The sequence below is a fragment of the Prionailurus viverrinus genome, chromosome A1 (assembly GCF_022837055.1).
Source record: "Prionailurus viverrinus isolate Anna chromosome A1, UM_Priviv_1.0, whole genome shotgun sequence".
NCBI lineage: Eukaryota > Metazoa > Chordata > Mammalia > Carnivora > Felidae > Prionailurus > Prionailurus viverrinus.
The window spans coordinates 70488507-70506758 of NC_062561.1; the positions used below are offsets into that span (position 1 = coordinate 70488507).

At 50.4% G+C, this 18252-nt stretch overlaps 1 protein-coding gene across 1 annotated transcript in view; it reads right to left on the reverse strand.

Annotated features, from left to right (window-relative positions):
• SLC15A1 (solute carrier family 15 member 1) overlaps positions 1-18252 on the reverse strand; it is a 57381-nt gene that overhangs the window by 37981 nt on the left and 1148 nt on the right. The window contains exons 2-4 of the mRNA XM_047860545.1: positions 1818-1834; positions 1127-1208; positions 884-1025 (exon numbers count right to left, since the gene is read on the reverse strand). Of these exons, the coding sequence (XP_047716501.1) occupies positions 884-1025; positions 1127-1208; positions 1818-1834 (241 nt within the window). The remainder of the gene's footprint in view (positions 1-883; positions 1026-1126; positions 1209-1817; positions 1835-18252) is intronic.

Consider the following 18252-nt stretch of genomic DNA (forward strand, 5'->3'; position numbering starts at 1 on the left):
GAGGGAGACACACAATCTGAAGCAGGCTCCAGGTTCTGAGCCCCCTATGCAGGGCTCGAACTCACAAACTGCGAAATCATGACCTGAGCCGAAGTCGGATGCTTAACCGACTGAGCCACCCAGGCGCCCCAGTTATTTTTATATTGTATTGAATGTACAGTGAGTTCATTTGTGTTTTCCAAGTTATCTAAGTATTTTACCTCCTGAATTGAAAAAAAGAAAATCACTCCTAGGATTTACCAACTCTCATTTTGTGGTTTTGTTAGATTTATAGCAGGTACTACAAATTTCACGTTAAAAACAATTTTTTTAAGTTTATTTTGAGAGAAAGGGAGAGAGAGTGTGCGAGCTGGGGGGGGGGAGCAGAGAGAGAGAGAGAGAATCAGTGAATTTGGTCCAGAAGAACCTCCACTTCCTTGCTCATTAAGTCCTGGGGACTTCTCAGTAACCAACTATTGGGGGCACTCGTGGAGCTGATCCTGTAGAATTGGATGAATGCCCCACATCCTCCCTGCCCAGAGAGCAGTGTGAGCCTTTCGGCAGCTGGCACATACATTAGGGAGCTTCTTTGTTCTCTAGACCTTAACTCTGTGCCTCACACGTGATTGATGATAGTATCCCTGCTACTATTTCAAGAGGAGACAGAGATGTCACCACTGTTTGGAGGAAGGAAAGAACCTACCAGGGCTATCTGCATTCACACTGCCAAACGCCAGGCACGGTGCTAGACCTGGGATACGATCTGAGCAGAAACAGCGCCCGACACGCTCTCCTAAGAGTTTTATGGGCCTTGATTCCTTGTTCCCACCGTCCTTCATCCCAAACCACAAAGCTGCAATTACTTCTTGGCTTGTTTCTTAACAAGGAAGCTGCAAATACTCACTTGAACTTTCCCAGCCAGGAGTCCGCGATCAGCGCGCCAAGGATGGGCGTCAGGTAGCACAGAGCCACAAACGTGTGGTAGATGGCCGTGGACAGATTATCGTCCCATCCGATGAACCGTCTGAAGTACAGAATCAGGAGCGCTTTTTGCAGAGGGCAGGGGGCGGGGCGAGAGGGGAGACAAAGTCAGGAGCTGTGGTAAGTCAGGCTCTTCACTCCGGGGAGGGAGGGTGAGGATGGTTACCTCTCATTCCATAGTAGGAAAATCTTTCACAGAACTCATTGACCACGATGAAGAAGATGCTCAGGGGGTAACCGAAGCAGCCCTGATGAAAACAAACGGTGTGGGATTGAAATACGCCCCCCACTGGCCTGTGTTCACGAGTGAGCGCTAACAGCATGGAAAGTAGCTGATGCACATTTAGCAACTTGTCAGTGACTGTCCAGAGGTGGAATCAAGAATTTAAAAAATGTTTCACCCCTTGCACTCCACACAGAGACAACAGTGAAATAAAGCATCTGGTTTTATTGTTATTTTGAGAAAAACGAGACACACCATGTCCTAAAGAAAAAACTCAGGATTGTCCCTGCACCAATGACACAAGTATATAATAGGAATTAAAAAAATTTTTTTTAATGTTTATTTATTTTTGAGAGACAGAGAGAGACACAGCATGAGCAGGAGAGGGGCAGAGAGAGAGACACACAGAATCCGAAGCAGGCTCCAGGCTCTGAGCTGTCAGCACAGAGCTCGGCGCAGGGCTTGAACCCACAAACCGTGGGATCACAACCTGAGCCGAAGTCAGACGCTTATCTGACTGAGCCAACCAGGTGCCCCTGTGACGGGCATTTTTAAGCGAAGGAAGCACAGCTGTGAACATTTAGGAGCATATCAGACAAAACAAAGCTCTGTAGAGAAGGAAAAAAACACTCACCTGTGATCTGGACATTCCTGAAAGAAAAACAAAATGCCACTATTAAAGTCAAGTAATGAAAACACTTCCTGCAGAGTCTCAACTCAGACCCTCTGACTTTTCGGGGAGGTCAGATGTGCTGTCCAGACAGCTCCAGCCTTCTCTGGGAGCGGGACCTGGCATCAGATTTTCTTTTAATTAGCTCCTCAGGCAGTTTCATTGCGGTCAGAATTGAGAGTCAGAGGCTTCGAGAATAGCGCCAAGACCATTTCCTCCTGAAAACACTTCAAAGGCTGCCCATCGCCCACAGGGTGAAAACCAAACATTTCCGCTTGTCCTTTACTATCTCACGAGGTCAGTGGGGTTGGGTGAGGATTAAATAGTGGGAATATGAAATGCTTCAGGGTGTCTAACACAGTGAGGACTCAGCCACCATTCCCATTACCTGTTCTGGCCTCTCTTCCAGCCCCTTCCGCATGCACAGGGCGGGGCTCGCATGACACCCAGCTACCCATTTGCTGAGCACATTGGGCGCCCACTCAAAGACAGTAACGCACGAGACAGTGACTCCAGGAACGGCCCCTGCCCCTTCCTACACCTGTTGTAACTCTTGCCACGACATGACCCGCACTAGCCCCCTCTGCCTCCCGATTCTCCCAGAGTGGAATACCAGTTTGTATTTCTACCTCCCCTCCAGGGGTGTCCACCTCCCCATCCCCAGCATCTTTCCCAGGACCTACCACATTGCGGGGCCTTATTGTCAGAAGAAGGAATTAGAAGAGCAGGAAGAAAAAAAGGTGAGAATCCAAGTAAGCCAGTGCAAACCAAGGGCCGTTGACTCGACTTTCTAGATTTTAGGCGAACCCTTCATGCCCCTGCCCTGGCCTCCCCTGAATTTTGAGGAGAGCTGACCCATCCCCTGGTTCGAGTCTTCACGCCGTGTGGCACCGCTCCCTGCACCTACGCACGGCCCGTTCTTATCTGTGTCTGTCACATGCGAGGCCCTTCTCCATGGGGAATCATCCCTCCCCCTCCCTGGCTTCCACTAACCACATCTTAGAGTCCTTTGTTTTCAGGAGCCCGCGAGCACCCCCCCACCTCTATTCTGAATCTGTGACCCCACGAATGGTCCTCAAACTTCAGTGTGCCTCAGAATCGACCTCCTCGGAAGAACAGGTCGCCGAGCCCCATGCCCACAGCTGCTGACTCTGGGGCGGCCCCCTGAGCCTGCATTTCTCACAAGTCCCAAGCCGATGTCCCCGCCGGTTCAGGGACATCCCCGTGAGAACCACCCGCAGGCTGTGATGTCCAGTTGCCGGACTGATCTGCATGAGTAGTTCTGATCACCTCGCTGGCCCCGAGCTCCGCAGAGACACTCCGTGCCTGCTGTCCCATCACAGACGCTGGCCCTGCCACCTCGGATTTTCATTCTGTGCGAGCCCCGAGCCCCAGCCCACAATAAACAAAACCGCAGCCCTGCCTGAGGAACTCCCCTCTTGGCCCAGACTCACGCGGTGGTCGAGACCCCCCTCCTTCACGGGCGGGGGCCTCGCTTCCTGATTCTGGTCACGCTGTGCCGTGGGCGTTGGCACTTCCCCAACCACACGCCAGACGGTCTCACTGTCGCCCACTTAGGATCAGGGGTGCTATTTCAATCCTTGTCCTAAGGCGGGAAATGACCTGTGCTGGCCTCACAGGGCTCCGGTCCCAACTCCTGCCATCTGTAAAGTTCTGGAAGGACATTGTTCCACGAATAGCCTGATTTTCTCCCCAGTTACACTTGCTGGTGGGAAGGGGCTGCTTTGAGGGGCAGAACGTGGGCATGGGGGGGCAGATGTGTGATTGAACCTCGCACCTGTTGCTTTCCAGCTGTGACCGAGGGTGAGCCAGCCTCCCTCCGACAGCCCACTTGTCGGGGCCCCCACCCAGGTCTGACGCATCATTCAGAGAAGATGCTGCCGCCTCCCACAGGGTGGGAATCAAATGTTTGTTGATCGAACAAGTGCTCCCAAGCCGCGGTCGTAGCCATCACCAAGTCCAGTGTTGGGATCCCGGCTCTGCCCCTCATTAGTTCCACCTGCCCGTCCAGGCTCTAACCTCCTTCTGCCGGAGACGCTGCCCTGCGCGCACTTCATCAGTCTCTCCCGGGTTCCCGACCCCCCACGTGGCTTGGCCAATGGGAAGCCTGGGCAGGAGACCAGAGGGTCAGGGTGTTCCTCTCCCTGCCTCCTTCCCCATATGTCACCTCAGACTGCTCCATCCTCAGGGGACAGTGGAGGCTCCTCCGAAGGAGGCCCTCCCCACACAACTCTCCTCCCAGGTTCTGGTCACAGTTTTATACCACTTCCCATGGGGGAGACCACTGACGTCATTACTCTGGGTACCTGCACTGTCATTTATGCCTCCCTGCCTCCCCCCCCCTTTTTTTTTAATTTAAAAAATAAGTTTATTTAGGGGCACCTGGGTGGCTCAGTCAGTTAAGCATCTGACTTCAGCTCAGGTCATGATCTCACGGTCTGTGAGTTCGAGCCCCGTGTCGGGCCCTGGGCTGACAGCTCAGAGCCTGGAGCCTGCTTCTGATTCTGTGTCTCCCTCTCTCTCTGCACCTCCCTTACTCACACTCTGTCTCTCTCTGTCTCTGAAAAATGAATAAACCTTAATTTTTTTTTTAAATAAGTTTATTTATTTTCAGGGAGAGAAAGAGGGAGGGTGGGGAAGGGGCAGAGGGGAGAGAGAATCCCAAGCTAGCTCCACACTGTCAGTGCAGAGCCTGAGGCAGGGCTCAAACTCATGAACCAGAGATCATGACCTAAGCTGAAATCAAGAGTCCAAGGCTCAACCAACTGAGCCACCCAGGCGCCCTGACCCACCTTTTCTTTTTTTTTTTTTAATGTTTATTTATTTTTGAGAGAGAGAGAGAGAGAGAGAGAGCGAGCGCATGCGTGGGGTAGGGGCAGAGAGAGAGGGAGACAGAATCCAAAGCAGACTCCAGGCTCTGAGCTGTCAGCACAGAGCCCGACTCGGGGCTTGAACTCACAGACCGTGAGATCATGACCTGAGCTGAAGTCGGACACTTAACCGACTGAGCCACCCAGGCGCCCCTGGCTCTGCCCTGTTCTAAATGGTGTGTGTGTGTGTGTGTGTGTGTGTGTGTGTGTGTGTGTGTGTGCGCGCGCGCGCGCGCGCGCGCGCGCGTGTGTGTGTGTGTGTGTGTGTGTGTTTGAATAATCGCTTCTATTCCGAGTATGCCTTCTGTGTCCAGATGGGACCCTGCCTGATGTAGCCCACACACCAGCTTTCATCACCAGACTGGGGACAGCCACTCTCCAGTGAAATACAAAACCCACTCAGGAACACATGCTTTTGTGGAGAAAGGCCTGTTTGCAGTATTCGAAGCCCTGTTTCACTGCAGTGGTGCCCTGCCTTCTAGAAGAAACAGCAGGACCAAACGATGCTCTGCCTACTTATCCTTCAGATAAAGTGCTCTTACTACTGTCTCCCAAAGACCCAGCAAAGCGAGCTGAGTGCCAGCTCCACAGGGCTCAGGCTGGTCCTTGCACCAGGCCTTTACTGAAAAGCAGGAGGGAGGTATGAAAACCCAGACCCAATGGGATGGCCTGGAGCTTCACTGCAGTAGTTCCTGCCGCATGTTTCTCAGGACTTGGGTTTGCAAGGAAAGATTTCATCTGGCTGAGGTAGCACCTATAATTTCTGTTGCAAAATACTGTTTAGCGCTTATTGTATACCAGCTAATAATGGTAAAGATTTTGCTTACTTGGAACATAGACAGGGTTCCAGAAAAGAGAGCTTAGATCTTGTTCTAATAACCATCACACTCAGAACTACACTGTGGAAAATGAAATTCCTAAGCTCGCTCAGGTAAAAATCTGAGATTGAGTACCCAGTCATCACCCAGGAAGTTTGTTATTTTCCGAAAAGTGTGCATTCCAAAAAGCCACTTCTATTACTGAGGGGCAGAGATTGCTAACCTCCTCTGTTACTGAATTCAGAGCTATTTGCTGGTTGTGTAGTGCAGTTAGCATTTCTTTTTTTTTTTTTTAACTAAGTTTATTCATTTTTGAGAGAGACAGAGAGAGAGTGCAAGCAGGGGAGGGGCAGAGAGAGAGAGGGAGACACAGAATCTGAAGCAGGCTCCAGGCTCTGAGCTGTCAGCACAGAGCCCAACGTGGGGCTCGAACTCACAAATCGTGAGATCATGGCCTGAGCTGAGATCAAGCGTCAGATGCTTAACCGACTGAGCCACCCAGGCGCCCCAAAGTGTTCTTTTTTAAATAATTTTTTCCCCTAAGCTACATTTTCTACCTGGGGCTTAGGAGTCCTATTCCATGCCTTTAAAAAAATTTTTTTTCAACGTTTATTTATTTGGGGGACAGAGAGAGACAGAGCATGAACAGGGGAGGGGCAGAGAGAGAGGAGACACAGAATCGGAAACAGGCTCCAGGCTCGGAGCCATCAGCCCAGAGCCTGACGCGGGGCTCGAACTCACGGACCGCGAGATCGTGACCTGGCTGAAGTCGGACGCTTCACCGACTGCGCCACCCAGGCGCCCCTTCCATGCCTTTTAAATGGGATCTGGCAGGATCTGCCTTGGCTCTGGTGCCTTCTGTGGTTACTCTCCGTTAGCCGTCTGTAAAGTGAGGATGCTGCCTTCCAGAGCTGCTAAGGTGGTCTGAAAATGGTTTCATAAACCAGGAGGAAGACGAGTTAAGTTGAACATTGGGTTCTTTTAGGTGGAAAGGCAGGCCTTGGGGGGCAGGAGATTAAGCCTCTGCTTGGGGACATCCTTCCTGATCATGTGGCTTTAAAGATTCAAAGCACTTAACCTTAGGACCGCCATTCCTTCACCTAGAGATGCTCACACCTCTTTGCAAGTTGGTTGATAAGATCAGATCTACAGGAATTGCTACAGAACTTGCTACTCACTGCAGCCCATGATGACAGCTGAGTAGTGCAGATAAATGTTTGGAACGGAATGACTTAAGATTGAAATATGGGCAAGAATTTGCGATGGGGGCCCCCGGCAGGGCCGAGAGGGGCCCTCAAAGGAAGAGGCGGTTCCGTCCAGGGTTGCTCACGCTGACCAAAAGAAGAGGGTCCCTATGACATCGGCCTGGGAAATTAGGCCATAGGAATGAAAAAGTTGTGGACAGGCGAAAGTCAGTCTTTTTAGACACAGCCACAGTGGCAAGCACTGATTTTCAATTAAGCTGCTTTTCAAACGGGCAGCACTATAGTGTCCTGCATGCATGTGGCTGCAGAGCTTTAAGGATCGTGTTTCATTCTCTATTGCAGTGGTTCTCAACGGGTGGTCTCTGTCCCAGAAGCAGCGGCACCTGGGAACTCATCAAAGGGGCTCCTGGGTGGCTCAAGTCGGTTAAGCATCTGACTTCAGCTCAGGTCATGATCTCACCGTCCGTGAGTTCGAGCCCCACGTCGGGCTCTGTGCTGACAGCTCAGAGACTGGAGCCTGCTTTGGATTCTGTGTCTCCCTCTCTCTCTCTGCCCCTCCCCCACTCATTGTCTGTCTCTCGAAAATGAATAAATGTGTAAAAACGTGTTTTTAAAAATGCACACTCTCAGGTCCATCCCAGACCTACCGAATCGGCAGCTCCCAGGGTAAGGCCCAGCTGTCTTCAGGCTCTCGAGCCCTCCTGGGAGCCCCTGGCCACTGCAAGTGGTGCTGAGGAGCAGGCAAGAAAGGGGTCTGGCGTGAGGGTGTGCATCCCACGTGGCGGCTCCGGGCCAGGTGATCAGCTCCTCTGATGCGATTCTGGCTGTGCTCATTGTTCCCCGGGATGACGGTGACAAGCGGATGCCCTGTCTCACCTTCCCCGTCTCCCATCCACCCAACCGGACCTGAGCTTCCCCACATGGAGCAAATCAGGACGGCTCCCCAACCTGGCTGGCTCCCTGCTCCCTGCAAGGTCAGACCCGCTGCTCAGCACAGCGTTCCAAGATCCCCCCAGGATCTGACTCTCCCCCCTCCCCCCCACCGTCAGGCCACGACTTCTGATTCCCACACCAGGCTCCTTCAGAGCTCCCGGAGCCAGTAGGGCACTTAGCGTCTCATCTCTCCCCTTGGCCTCCAAGGTATTCTCTGCCCCTAGTACATTTCTTTAGTCTTTTTATGACTGTGCTCACAGAGCGAGTTCTGACTTCTGAAAATGTTACAGAGCCTCATATGTCATATGATCCCCCTTCCCCCATTTTTGGTGAGGAAATAAAGGGTATGCCACTTCAAAAAGAGCCACACAGAATACGCACCCAGCAAAACAGCAGTTGGCCAGAGGCGAGGGGGCAGGGGACATGGGAGGAGGGGAAGGGGCCTGATCGCCTTGGGGCACAATTGGTTTAATTTTTTTTTTCAAAAACTGATCAACTTAAGTGAGAAGCACCTCTTGTTTTCTTTTCTTATGTTTATTGATTTATTTTGAGAGAGAGAGAGCAGAGCAGGGCAGGGCAGGGGCAGAGAGAGAGAATCCCAAGCAGGCTCTGTGCTGCCAGCGCGGAGCCCAATGCAGGGCCAGAACTCATGCACCGCGGGATCTTGACCTGAGCTGAAATCAGCACCTGGTTTTCTTAAGTGGGCTACTCCACTTTCTTCTTTTTTTTCCCAACGTTTTTATTTATTTTTGGGACAGAGAGAGACAGAGCATGAACGGGGGAGGGGCAGAGAGAGAGGGAGACACAGAATCAGAAACAGGCTCCAGGCTCTGAGCCATTAGCCCAGAGCCCGACGCGGGGCTCGAACTCACGGACCGCGAGATCGTGACCTGGCTGAAGTCAGACGCTTCACCGACTGCGCCACCCAGGCGCCCCGGGCTACTCCACTTTCTTAAGTGGGACCGTCGATGTTAGGTGAGCTGTAGAACAAGTTTTGCACCTGTAATCCAGGCCCCAGTTTCTGGAGTGGCTCTTCTGGAGCTGTCTCTTGCCCAACTTGATGACTATTTTTCTTACTTGGGGGTTTCACCACATTTTCCACCCTTGGGGCCCCTGCTGGTGCCTAAGGCACATCTGTGCACATCAGAGAATTGTGATCATTCAGGCCGGATGCTGCCCGGGGAGGCACGGCTCGACGAGCGGACAGCGGCTTGGTCCCTGGGCGCATGTACAGCTTGGCCACGGAGCCTGGCTGCATTCCAGCCCCCGGGGGCTCCCTTGCTGGGGCCTTCATGCAGCGTGCAGCTTGCACGTCTCCAGCCGGTGCCCTGCCCATCCTTCCACTGCCCTTATTTTAAAGAAATAGCCCCTTTCCACAAATACTTTCTTCCCCACTGGGAGGGAATCTGTTTTGCCTTTGACATGTCAGCAAATAGCTACCTAAACAGAACACAGTGGTGTGACTGGCTTTCAAAATGCCAGTTTGATCAAGTTACCCCTGCTCAAAGCAAATGAGTTATCAGTCGTTTGAGGTCCCGGAACACCAATCAGCCTAATCACGTAAAGCTACTTTAGAAATACAGGGAAACCAGGGCTAATGGGACAGTATAGGTTTTATTAAGTGACTCTGGCATGGGGCAGGGACCGGCTCGGTCTGGGAGCGCTGGTGACCTGTATCCACACAGCCACAGGGGCCGAAGGCGTGCGCCCAACTGGTGAGAAGACAGACACAGAGCATAAAATCTCTTAGCTGCAGTGTAGCTCCTTAGCAACGGGGTGCCTCACAACCGTGTCACCCCTTTGTGTGGGGCAGAGACCGTGGGACTGGCACCTGTGGCTGGTCTGCCTTCGCCGAGTGAGTAACACACAGCCGCGTATGTTTAACCGTCTGGCAGCCAGGCCTTGCCCTCACCTTGTCCCGTGTGTCTGACACATGACTTCGCCACCTTCTTCCTCAGCCTGGGGATCCCCTGATCAGGAGTGAGGGAGGCAGCTCGCGGTCTGCGCATTAGTTTGGGGCAGTTGCCATAACAACATCCTACAAACTGATCCTTAAAACAAGAGAAATTTATCATCTCTGAGTTGGGAGCTGGGAGGCTGAGATCAAGGTGTTGACCTCGGTGGCTCCTTTTTTGTTTTTTTAATTTTTATAATGTTTCTTTATTTTTGAGATCAGAGCATGAGCAGGGAAGGGGCAGAGAGAAAGGGAGCCCGACGCGGGGCTCAAACTCACGGACCGTGAGATCACGACCTGTGCCGAAGTGGGACACTCAACCGACTGAGCCACCCAGGTGCCCCCTGGTTGGCTCCTTTTGAGACTACAAGAGGGAGTCTGTTCCAGCCTCTCCCCAGCTTCTGGGGGTTACTGGCCATCGTAGACGTTCTTCGGCTCATGATAGCATTACCTAGACCCTTGCTGCCATCTTCACACGGTCTTCTCTCTGTGGTGGCCGTGTCCAGACGTCCCGTTCATACAAGGTCACGGGTCGTACTGGATTGCGGGCTCCCTTACTCCAGGATGACCTCAACGGAACTAATTACATCTGTGAAGGCCCTATCTCCAAACAAGGTCACATTCTGAGGTACCTGGGGTCAGGACTACAGCATATGAATTTGAGTTGGGGGGCAGGGAGTGGGACACAATTCAACCCGTAACAGTCAGAGAGCATTTGTGGTGTACAACCTATTGCTGTAGGCTACAGATATCCTATCTTTTACGAAGATTTCTACACACGATTGTCTAAAATCATGTGCATTCAGGGACACCTGCGTGGCTCAGTCGGTTGAGTGTCTGGGTCTTGACTTCAGCTCAGGTCATGAGCTCATGGTTTGTGAGTTCAAGCACCACGTCAGGCTCTCCGCTGTCAGCGCAGAGCCTGCTTCAATCCTCTGTCTCCCTCTCTCTCTGCCCGTCTCCCATTTGCACTCTCTCTCTTTCTCTCAAATAAACAAACATTAAAAAAATAAAATCATGGGCGTTAAGAGGCCCACTGTGGCCACCTCTGATGGTTTTATAAATAACCTGTGACTTTTAGCATCTCATGTCTGTAACCATAGACATGAATCACTGACTGCCATTCCTATTTTCCTTCAGAGAGAAATGATCTCTACAGGCCCAGGATCCGCCCGCCTTTGGACATGCCAGAGACTATTTACTTCTCAATTGCATAGGAAGTGCAGGCAGGCCAGAGGGTGCCACAGAGTTAGTATGTAGTAAGCTATTATGCAAAACAGAAAGGGCCAGGGCTAGGCCTAAGTTCTGCCTCTGGAGGCATAGACAGGATCAGTCAGCTCAGGTGAGAGAATTTCCTGGGTGTCAGGAAGGTGGACCTTGCTCTCCTAGGTATTTCCTTCATCTACACCTGGATGTTCTATTATTCTGGAAGAACAGCTTTCATTCTGAACTTAGAGTGAGGCTTGCTTTACATGCTCTACTGCTGGGGCGCCTGGGTGGCTCAGTTGGTTGAGCGTCCGACTTCGGTTCAGGTCATGATCTCACAGTTCTTGGGTTCAAGCCCCGCGTGGGGCTCCATGCTGACAGTGTGGAGCCTGCATGAGATTCTCTTTCTGTCTGTGTCCCTCCCCTGCTCTCCTGCGCGAGATCCCTCTCTCTCTCTCTCTCAAAAATAAACATTTAAAAAAGTTAAATGCTCTCCTGCTGAGAGTCAGTAAACGCATCTGTTCATAGGCTAGGGCTAAGACAGACCTACCCCCGGAGCAGGCTCTACAAGGAGACAAGAAGGGAGAGAGCACGGGGTCCAAGAGCAAACTGCACACAGAGAACAGGCGACAGAAACAAGTCCATAGCACCCTCTCCGAAATACTGTATCATGTCATAGGCAAAAACAACGCCAAAGGCAGACGAGTGTCACCAAATCAAAAGGAACTAATCCCCTGGTCTGTTGGGGGTTTCTTTTGGAGCCAATTGAGTTAGAGATGTGAAATGTTATGTATCTTTAATTAATTTTTTTTGGAAATCTTAAATCTTAGACACAAAGATCTTTTGCTCTTAGATGGTAAATCGTGACTAGAAAAAATGCTTATGATCATGGTAAGTGTGAAGTTAGGCTGTGAAACAGTCTACAGAAAGCACAATTCCCCCCGATTGATATTTAGACGGTAGGAGTCTCCATAGGAGTGTTAGGAGACAAGGGCGCCTGGGTGGCTCAGTCGGTTAAGTGTCGGAATCTTGGTTTCAGCTCAGGTCATGAGCTCATGGTTTCATGGATTCATGCCGGGCGTGGGGCTCTGCACAGGCAGTGTGGAGCCTGCTTGGGATTCTCTCTCTCTCTCCTTCTCTCTCTCTGGCCCTCCCCCACGTGCACTGTTTCTGTCTCTCTCAAAAATAAATAAGTAAATACATACATACATACATACATACATACATACATAAAAAGGAAGCGTTAGGTGACTTTTTTCCAGTCTTATAATTTTAGGGTGAACATGCATAGGAACAGCTATCGCAGAAGGAAAGTGAATCACGGTTCAGAGGTCCAACAACAGCGCTTGAAAACTTTCCCCACAGATCCGTAGTACAGCACCTAGGTACAGTATCAATGGAGTATGAGCATAATTTTTAGAATTACTTTAAGATAAATGTCTAGGACATCCCTGTGAGCATTTCTGATTCACCCAATATTCTACATGGGGAGTGTTTTCTACATACCAATTCTGTTATCAGGTAGGTCGCTGTTTGGAACTGACTAGAGGTACACCCAGAAAATCCATCCATCTTGCTGGGGTACCTAAGCTGAGGATTCTGGCCGCAGTGGAGTCATCTTTACACATCAAGGATTTTTCCTACCTAATGTCATGTATAAGTGATACACATCTTGCAGAGAGAACGTTTTCTACTACCATGTGCACTGGGTTGAATAGTGCCCCCCAAAACTTGTGTCCTTCCTAGAATCGCAGAATGTGACCTAACCTGCAAATGGGACCTTGGGACACCTGGGTGGCTCAGGTGGTTAAGCCCCCGCCTCTCGATTTTGGCTCACGGTTCACGGGTTCAAGCCCCGTGTCGGGCTCTATGCTGAATGGGGAGCCTGCTTGGGATTCTCTGTCTCCCTCTCTCTCTGTCCCTCCCCTGCTCACACACACCCTCTCTCTCTCTCTCAAAATAAATAAACTTAAAAAAAATGAAAAGAAAATGGGGTCTTTGCGGATATAATGAGTTAGGATGAGGTCATGTTAGAGAAGGGGGGGGTCCTTAACCCCACGGGACTGGTGTTCTTCTAAGAAGACAGCTCTGTGCAGACAGACAGATATCGCAGAAAGGAGGTGATGTGAAGGCACACAAGGAGGAAATGACCATGTGATGCTGGAAATGGATTGGAGTGATGCATCTATAAAGCCAAGGAATGCTAAGAATCGCCAGCAGCACCAAACACTAAGAGAAAGGTATCAGACAGATTCTCTTCTAGAAACTTCAGGGGGAGCATGGCCCTGCAGACACCTTGAGTTTGGACTTAACAGCCTCCAGAACTGTGAGAGAACACATTTCTGCTGTTTTAAGCGACCCAGTTTGTGATACTTTTGTTACAGCCACAGGAAACTAATACACCGTGTGAGGGGATATGTTTTGATCCACTGGGAAAAAGGTCTGTTTCTCCAAGAACATCTCAAATGTACCTTCTGATATGTCCCGATGGAGCTTACAATAAAATTCTTGCCTCTTGAAGCAGATTGTATGATTTGCAAATGCTTAGTCTGTGAGCTTTTAACGGGTCTTCTTACGTGAGTACATTCTGTGAATCTTCCGGCCTCTAGTCTGATTCTTGAACCAAATTTGCCTTTGGGTGTGTGCTCAGTTTCACACATCCCCACACCACAGCTGGCTGGCTCCAAACCCTCTCTCCGACGACAGGCTCCTTTCAGGAGCCCAGTGGGGAAGCCCTGGCTGGTGTCGAGTCTCAGAGGAACCAGGCCTTCCTCCTTCTGCGGAAAGTCCGTGGAAGACGCTATCCTTTCCCTTTGGCTGTACAACCTTCCGGCTGCCGAGACCGCCCCGTAATTCTGCACCGCGAGCAGATGCTAACAGCACCTGCACTGATGCCCGGCGGCGAGCAGAGGCACAGCCTGGCCAGCTGACACAGCCCTGTTCCCATCATCCCCATGAGATGACCCCGCCGTCCTGCTTCCTCAGTGATGCATTCCCGGCCTCTGAAACCGAGAGACCGAGTTACAAAACAGAGGTTCCTGGGTTCTGTATGTTGCAACCCTAGGATTATGAGTCAGTGGTTCTCATTCATCTCCTGATAATACTACTTCTGTTCTTTCACTATCATCATGGAGGAATGTGGAATGTTCCTCAGAGTCCACCCTTGTTTTTATTTCCTTATCATAGCTCACCTGAGACACCTACCCACTTTCTCTCCTGCCAGGGACAGGGTCAAGATGCCTTTGTGTCCGGGGCAGCTGTGCCCAGGGAGGTGGGAGCACGGTCGGCTGGGTGGTCCGTCCCTGCGGTCCCGTCATGGCTTCTGTCGTGAGCAACTCGACCCTGGAGAATGGACAGCTGTCCCTCTCACTAGTGAGCTAGCCAACTAGTGGGCCCTCAATGTGCTCCCTGTTCTTTAGTAACTCAAAGAGCAGCAGGACAATTATTAATTTAAAAAATCCAAATAAATCAAACCTGGAATAATTCCACTCAGGACATTTTGTTGAGGCATGAAGGACGAGGCAAAAATTTAGTATTAAGGTGGTGAATCCTCCAACTTTGACAAGACACCGTTAGCTATGGCTTTGTCTCTTGACACTTTATTTTCCTCAGGTATCCCTTGGTGTGGAAAAATGTTGTTTATAAGCCAATATTCCTGGCCTCTGAGGATATGAGTTTCTTCATGATGGGTGGTAAATAAATACCTGCATAAATAAGTGATTTAGGCCCACCCCCCACGAGCCATAGCTGGACCATATGGATTCTTCACTCCTGCTTGTTTCTACCCTATGTTCTTAACCCGTGCAAGCGAATTTTCAAATTCTAGCTACTAATTTACTGCAAAATTGATCATCACGGGCAAGCCAGGGACCAGATTACACTAGATCCTGCTGCCACGATCTCATCTGGGGGGCACAGTAGCAATATTTGGACGTGGGTGAGGGTCATGGAACAAAGCCTGTCATTTAGAGTCATTTAGAGCAGTGGTTTTCCAAGCAGGGTCTTGGGACCAGCAGCAGCAGCACCTGGGAATTTGGTAACTGCTAATCCTTGAGCGCTGCCCCAGACCCACTAAAGCAGAGACTCGAGGGGTGGGGCCCAGCAACCTGTTGGGATAAGCCCTCACTCGGATGATCCTAATGTACACTACAGACTAATACCACTGCCCTACAGCAATGTCAGCCTGAAAGAATCCAGTGCCAAAATCTCTGGGGTGCCTGGGTAGCTCAGTTGGTTCAGCGTCTGACTTCGGCTCAGGTCACGATCTCACTGTTGGTAAGTTCACAGTTCGGGAGTTCGAGCCCTGCATCGGGCTTGCTGCTGTGAGTGCAGAGCCTGCTTTGGATCCTCTGTTCCTGTCTCTCTCTGCCCCTTCTGCATTCATGCTCTCTCTCTCTCTCTCAAAAATAAACGTTAAAAAAAAAAAAAGTTCTCTCTTCCTGCTGTCTGAGGGGAAGGCAAGGGTCAGATGCCCAAGGCCCCCTTTGGTAGCAACTCTAGCTGGACACTTAGAGCCTAGAAAAGGGTTTCCAGCTTCCCTGGGACTCAGCGCTGTTCTTTGGTTTACCCAAGAACTTCTAGAAAGAAACAAGAATGTGTAAGAACTTTTAAGTGGCCGGGTTTGTGGCACCTTCAAAACCAGTCCATCATTTTATGCTCAGGCAGGAAGCTGACTAGAAAAACTCATCAGAATCCCACAAGGCCAGCAGGAGACCGAGTAGGGGGTTCAGGAATATAATCAACTATCCCTCATTAAGTGAGCGAATTCCTCAAAACAGTCTGGAGGTCCTGGCGGAGGGAGGCAGGAGCTTGCTTCATAGAACCTGGAGCCTCCCCATGCCTCATTTCCAAAGTCAGATACATGGCAAATGACAGCAGGACCTATGGTTCTCCAGGACCAAAGTACGGGAAGTAATTTGTAAGAGCAGCAACTTTAGCGCAGACTTGCTCAGCTCTGGGTAAGAATGGGAATGGGGTGAGGGGGGAAGGAGGGAATCTTTGAAATCTTCAGCAAAACCATCCCTAGCCCCACGAAAGCCTCAGCTGAGAGGTTCCCTGCCGTTTGGAACCTAACTCCACAAGACAGCTCTTGAGAGGGGGGCTTCCTCTCCACCCCTGCCTCTGACAAGCACACCCAGACTTTAAAGCAAGGGTAGGTGAGGGGCGCCTGGGTGGCTCAGCTGGTTAAGTGTCCGACTCAGCGCAGGTCATGATCTCGAGGTGAGTTCAAGCCCCTCATTGGGCTCTGTTCTGATAGCTCAGAGCCTGGACCCTGCTTCGGATTCTGTGTCTGCCTCTCTCTCTCTGCCCCTCCCCCACTCATGCTCTATCTCTCAAAGATAAACAAACATTTAAAAAGTTACTTAAAAAAATGTTTTTAAAAAGGCAAGGGTAGGAGAACAATGGCTCATGGGCCAAATCTGGCCCCACCACCTGCTTTTCTGTAGCTTGCAAGTTAAGAATGCTTTCTATGTTTAAACGATGGAAAAACAATGTTTAAAAACTATTTTGTGGGGCACCTGGGTGGCTCAGTCAGTTGAGCGTCTGACTCTTGATTTCTGCTCAGGTCATGATCCCAGGGTTGTGGGATCGAGCCCTGTGTCAGTCTTCTGCTTGTTATTCTGCAGTGGAGTCATCTTGAGATTCTCTCTCTCTCTCTCTCTCTCTCTCTCTCTCTCTCTCTCTCCCCCCTGCTCACACTCTTTAAAAACACACACACACAAAACCCCCACTATTTTGTGACACATGAGGATTACATAAAATTCAAATTTCTGTGCCCGCAAAGTTTTATTAGAACACAGCTCTGTGCATTTGTTTACATATTTTGGATTACAAGGGCGGAGTTGAGTGTTGCCACAGAGACGGTGCTACTTCCCAAAGCCGAAAATATTTATTATCTGGCCCTTTACAGGAAAAGCCCTCTTTAGAGCAAAGGGTTTGCAGCTCATGATTCTAACTGGATACCACAGCCAGGTTTAGCTATGCACTGTCACGCCCAAAGCAACTTTTTATCCAGTTTATCCTTGTGGATTCCCCCTTGCTGTGTTACTGAGTCTAGTAATTGGTACATTTGATGCCGATCACAACCCTCGCTTTCCTACTCCACCCCAACGTTTACTCCCATTCCACGGGCCAGTAGAAGCTGGTGTGAACATTAGTTTCAGTCACACACGGGACAGAATCAGCTCAAAGCAAATGTGTCTCAAAGACCCTCTGTCTTGCTTCCTTACCCCCCTGCTGCATTCACCAAGCATCCCACGTACTGCCCATTCAGTCATATGGGGCTCTAAAGCAACTTTGGCACCATCTGAGGCCAAAGATCTGTTCTCAAGAGAAGTTACTGCTCCCTTTGGTTAAAAAACCCTTCAGGGGCACCTGGGTGGCTCAGTCAGTTAAGCATCCGACTCTTGATTCAAGCTCAGGTCATGATCTCACGGTTTGCGAGAAACCCCGTTCAGTTCTGCGCTGACAGTGCGGAGCCTGCTTGGGATTCTCTGTCTCCCTCTCTCTCTGCTCCTCCCCTGCTCGTGTTCTCCCTCTCTGTCTCAAAAATAAATAAATAAACATTAAAAAAAAAACTTTAAAAATCGTTTGTTCTACTTACTAACTAAACTCAGATACTGCAACTTTAGGGCTTGGATAAACACAAAACTGGTATCTGGATATAATGCTACTCATGTGCTATGCCGACCTTAGCCGCAAAACAAAACAAAACAAAACAAAACAAAACCAAAAAGCAAAACGCAAAAAACAACCAAAAACCAAAGCCACCACTCAAGGACCAATTTGCAAACTGGAAGGAATCAGTTCATTCGCGACTACACTACAGAAGCGACCTGTGTTTGCTCACCAACGATCAGGCTGCTGGCAGCTAGCGGGATTGGAACTATTCCAGGAAAGTCCTCACAACACAGATGCTACCGAGGTATTTGGTATCTGAAAACCGAATCAATCCACCCTCAGAGCACCTCCCAGAGAAGTCACGCAGAGTGATAGGCGAATGATGTGTGAGGAGGGGTCCAGAACTGCAGCCCAGGAGTTTGCCCGTGAGGCAAGCGCTGTGGACGGCCCCCACCTCGGAGGGAGGCTGTAGCATCTTTCTGGAAAAGGCACAGGTGTTTACAGCTAGAAGCCCCAAGAATGAACCACTCAGTGCTGCTTCAGGCCCACCCCACGGTGCGGTGCAGCGAGGTAATTCGAGCCGATGAGGGCTGCACACTGGGCATGTGCTCCAACCCCCCCCCCCCCACAACCACTGAGGGCAGTTCCAGGACTCCTAAGGGCAGAGGACACTGAAGCCCAAAGAGTTTAATTTACTGATGCAAAATCATCCAGGCAGGAAGCGGTCGACAGGAATAGGTCGATAGGAATAGACGAGCCAAAGCCAGACCT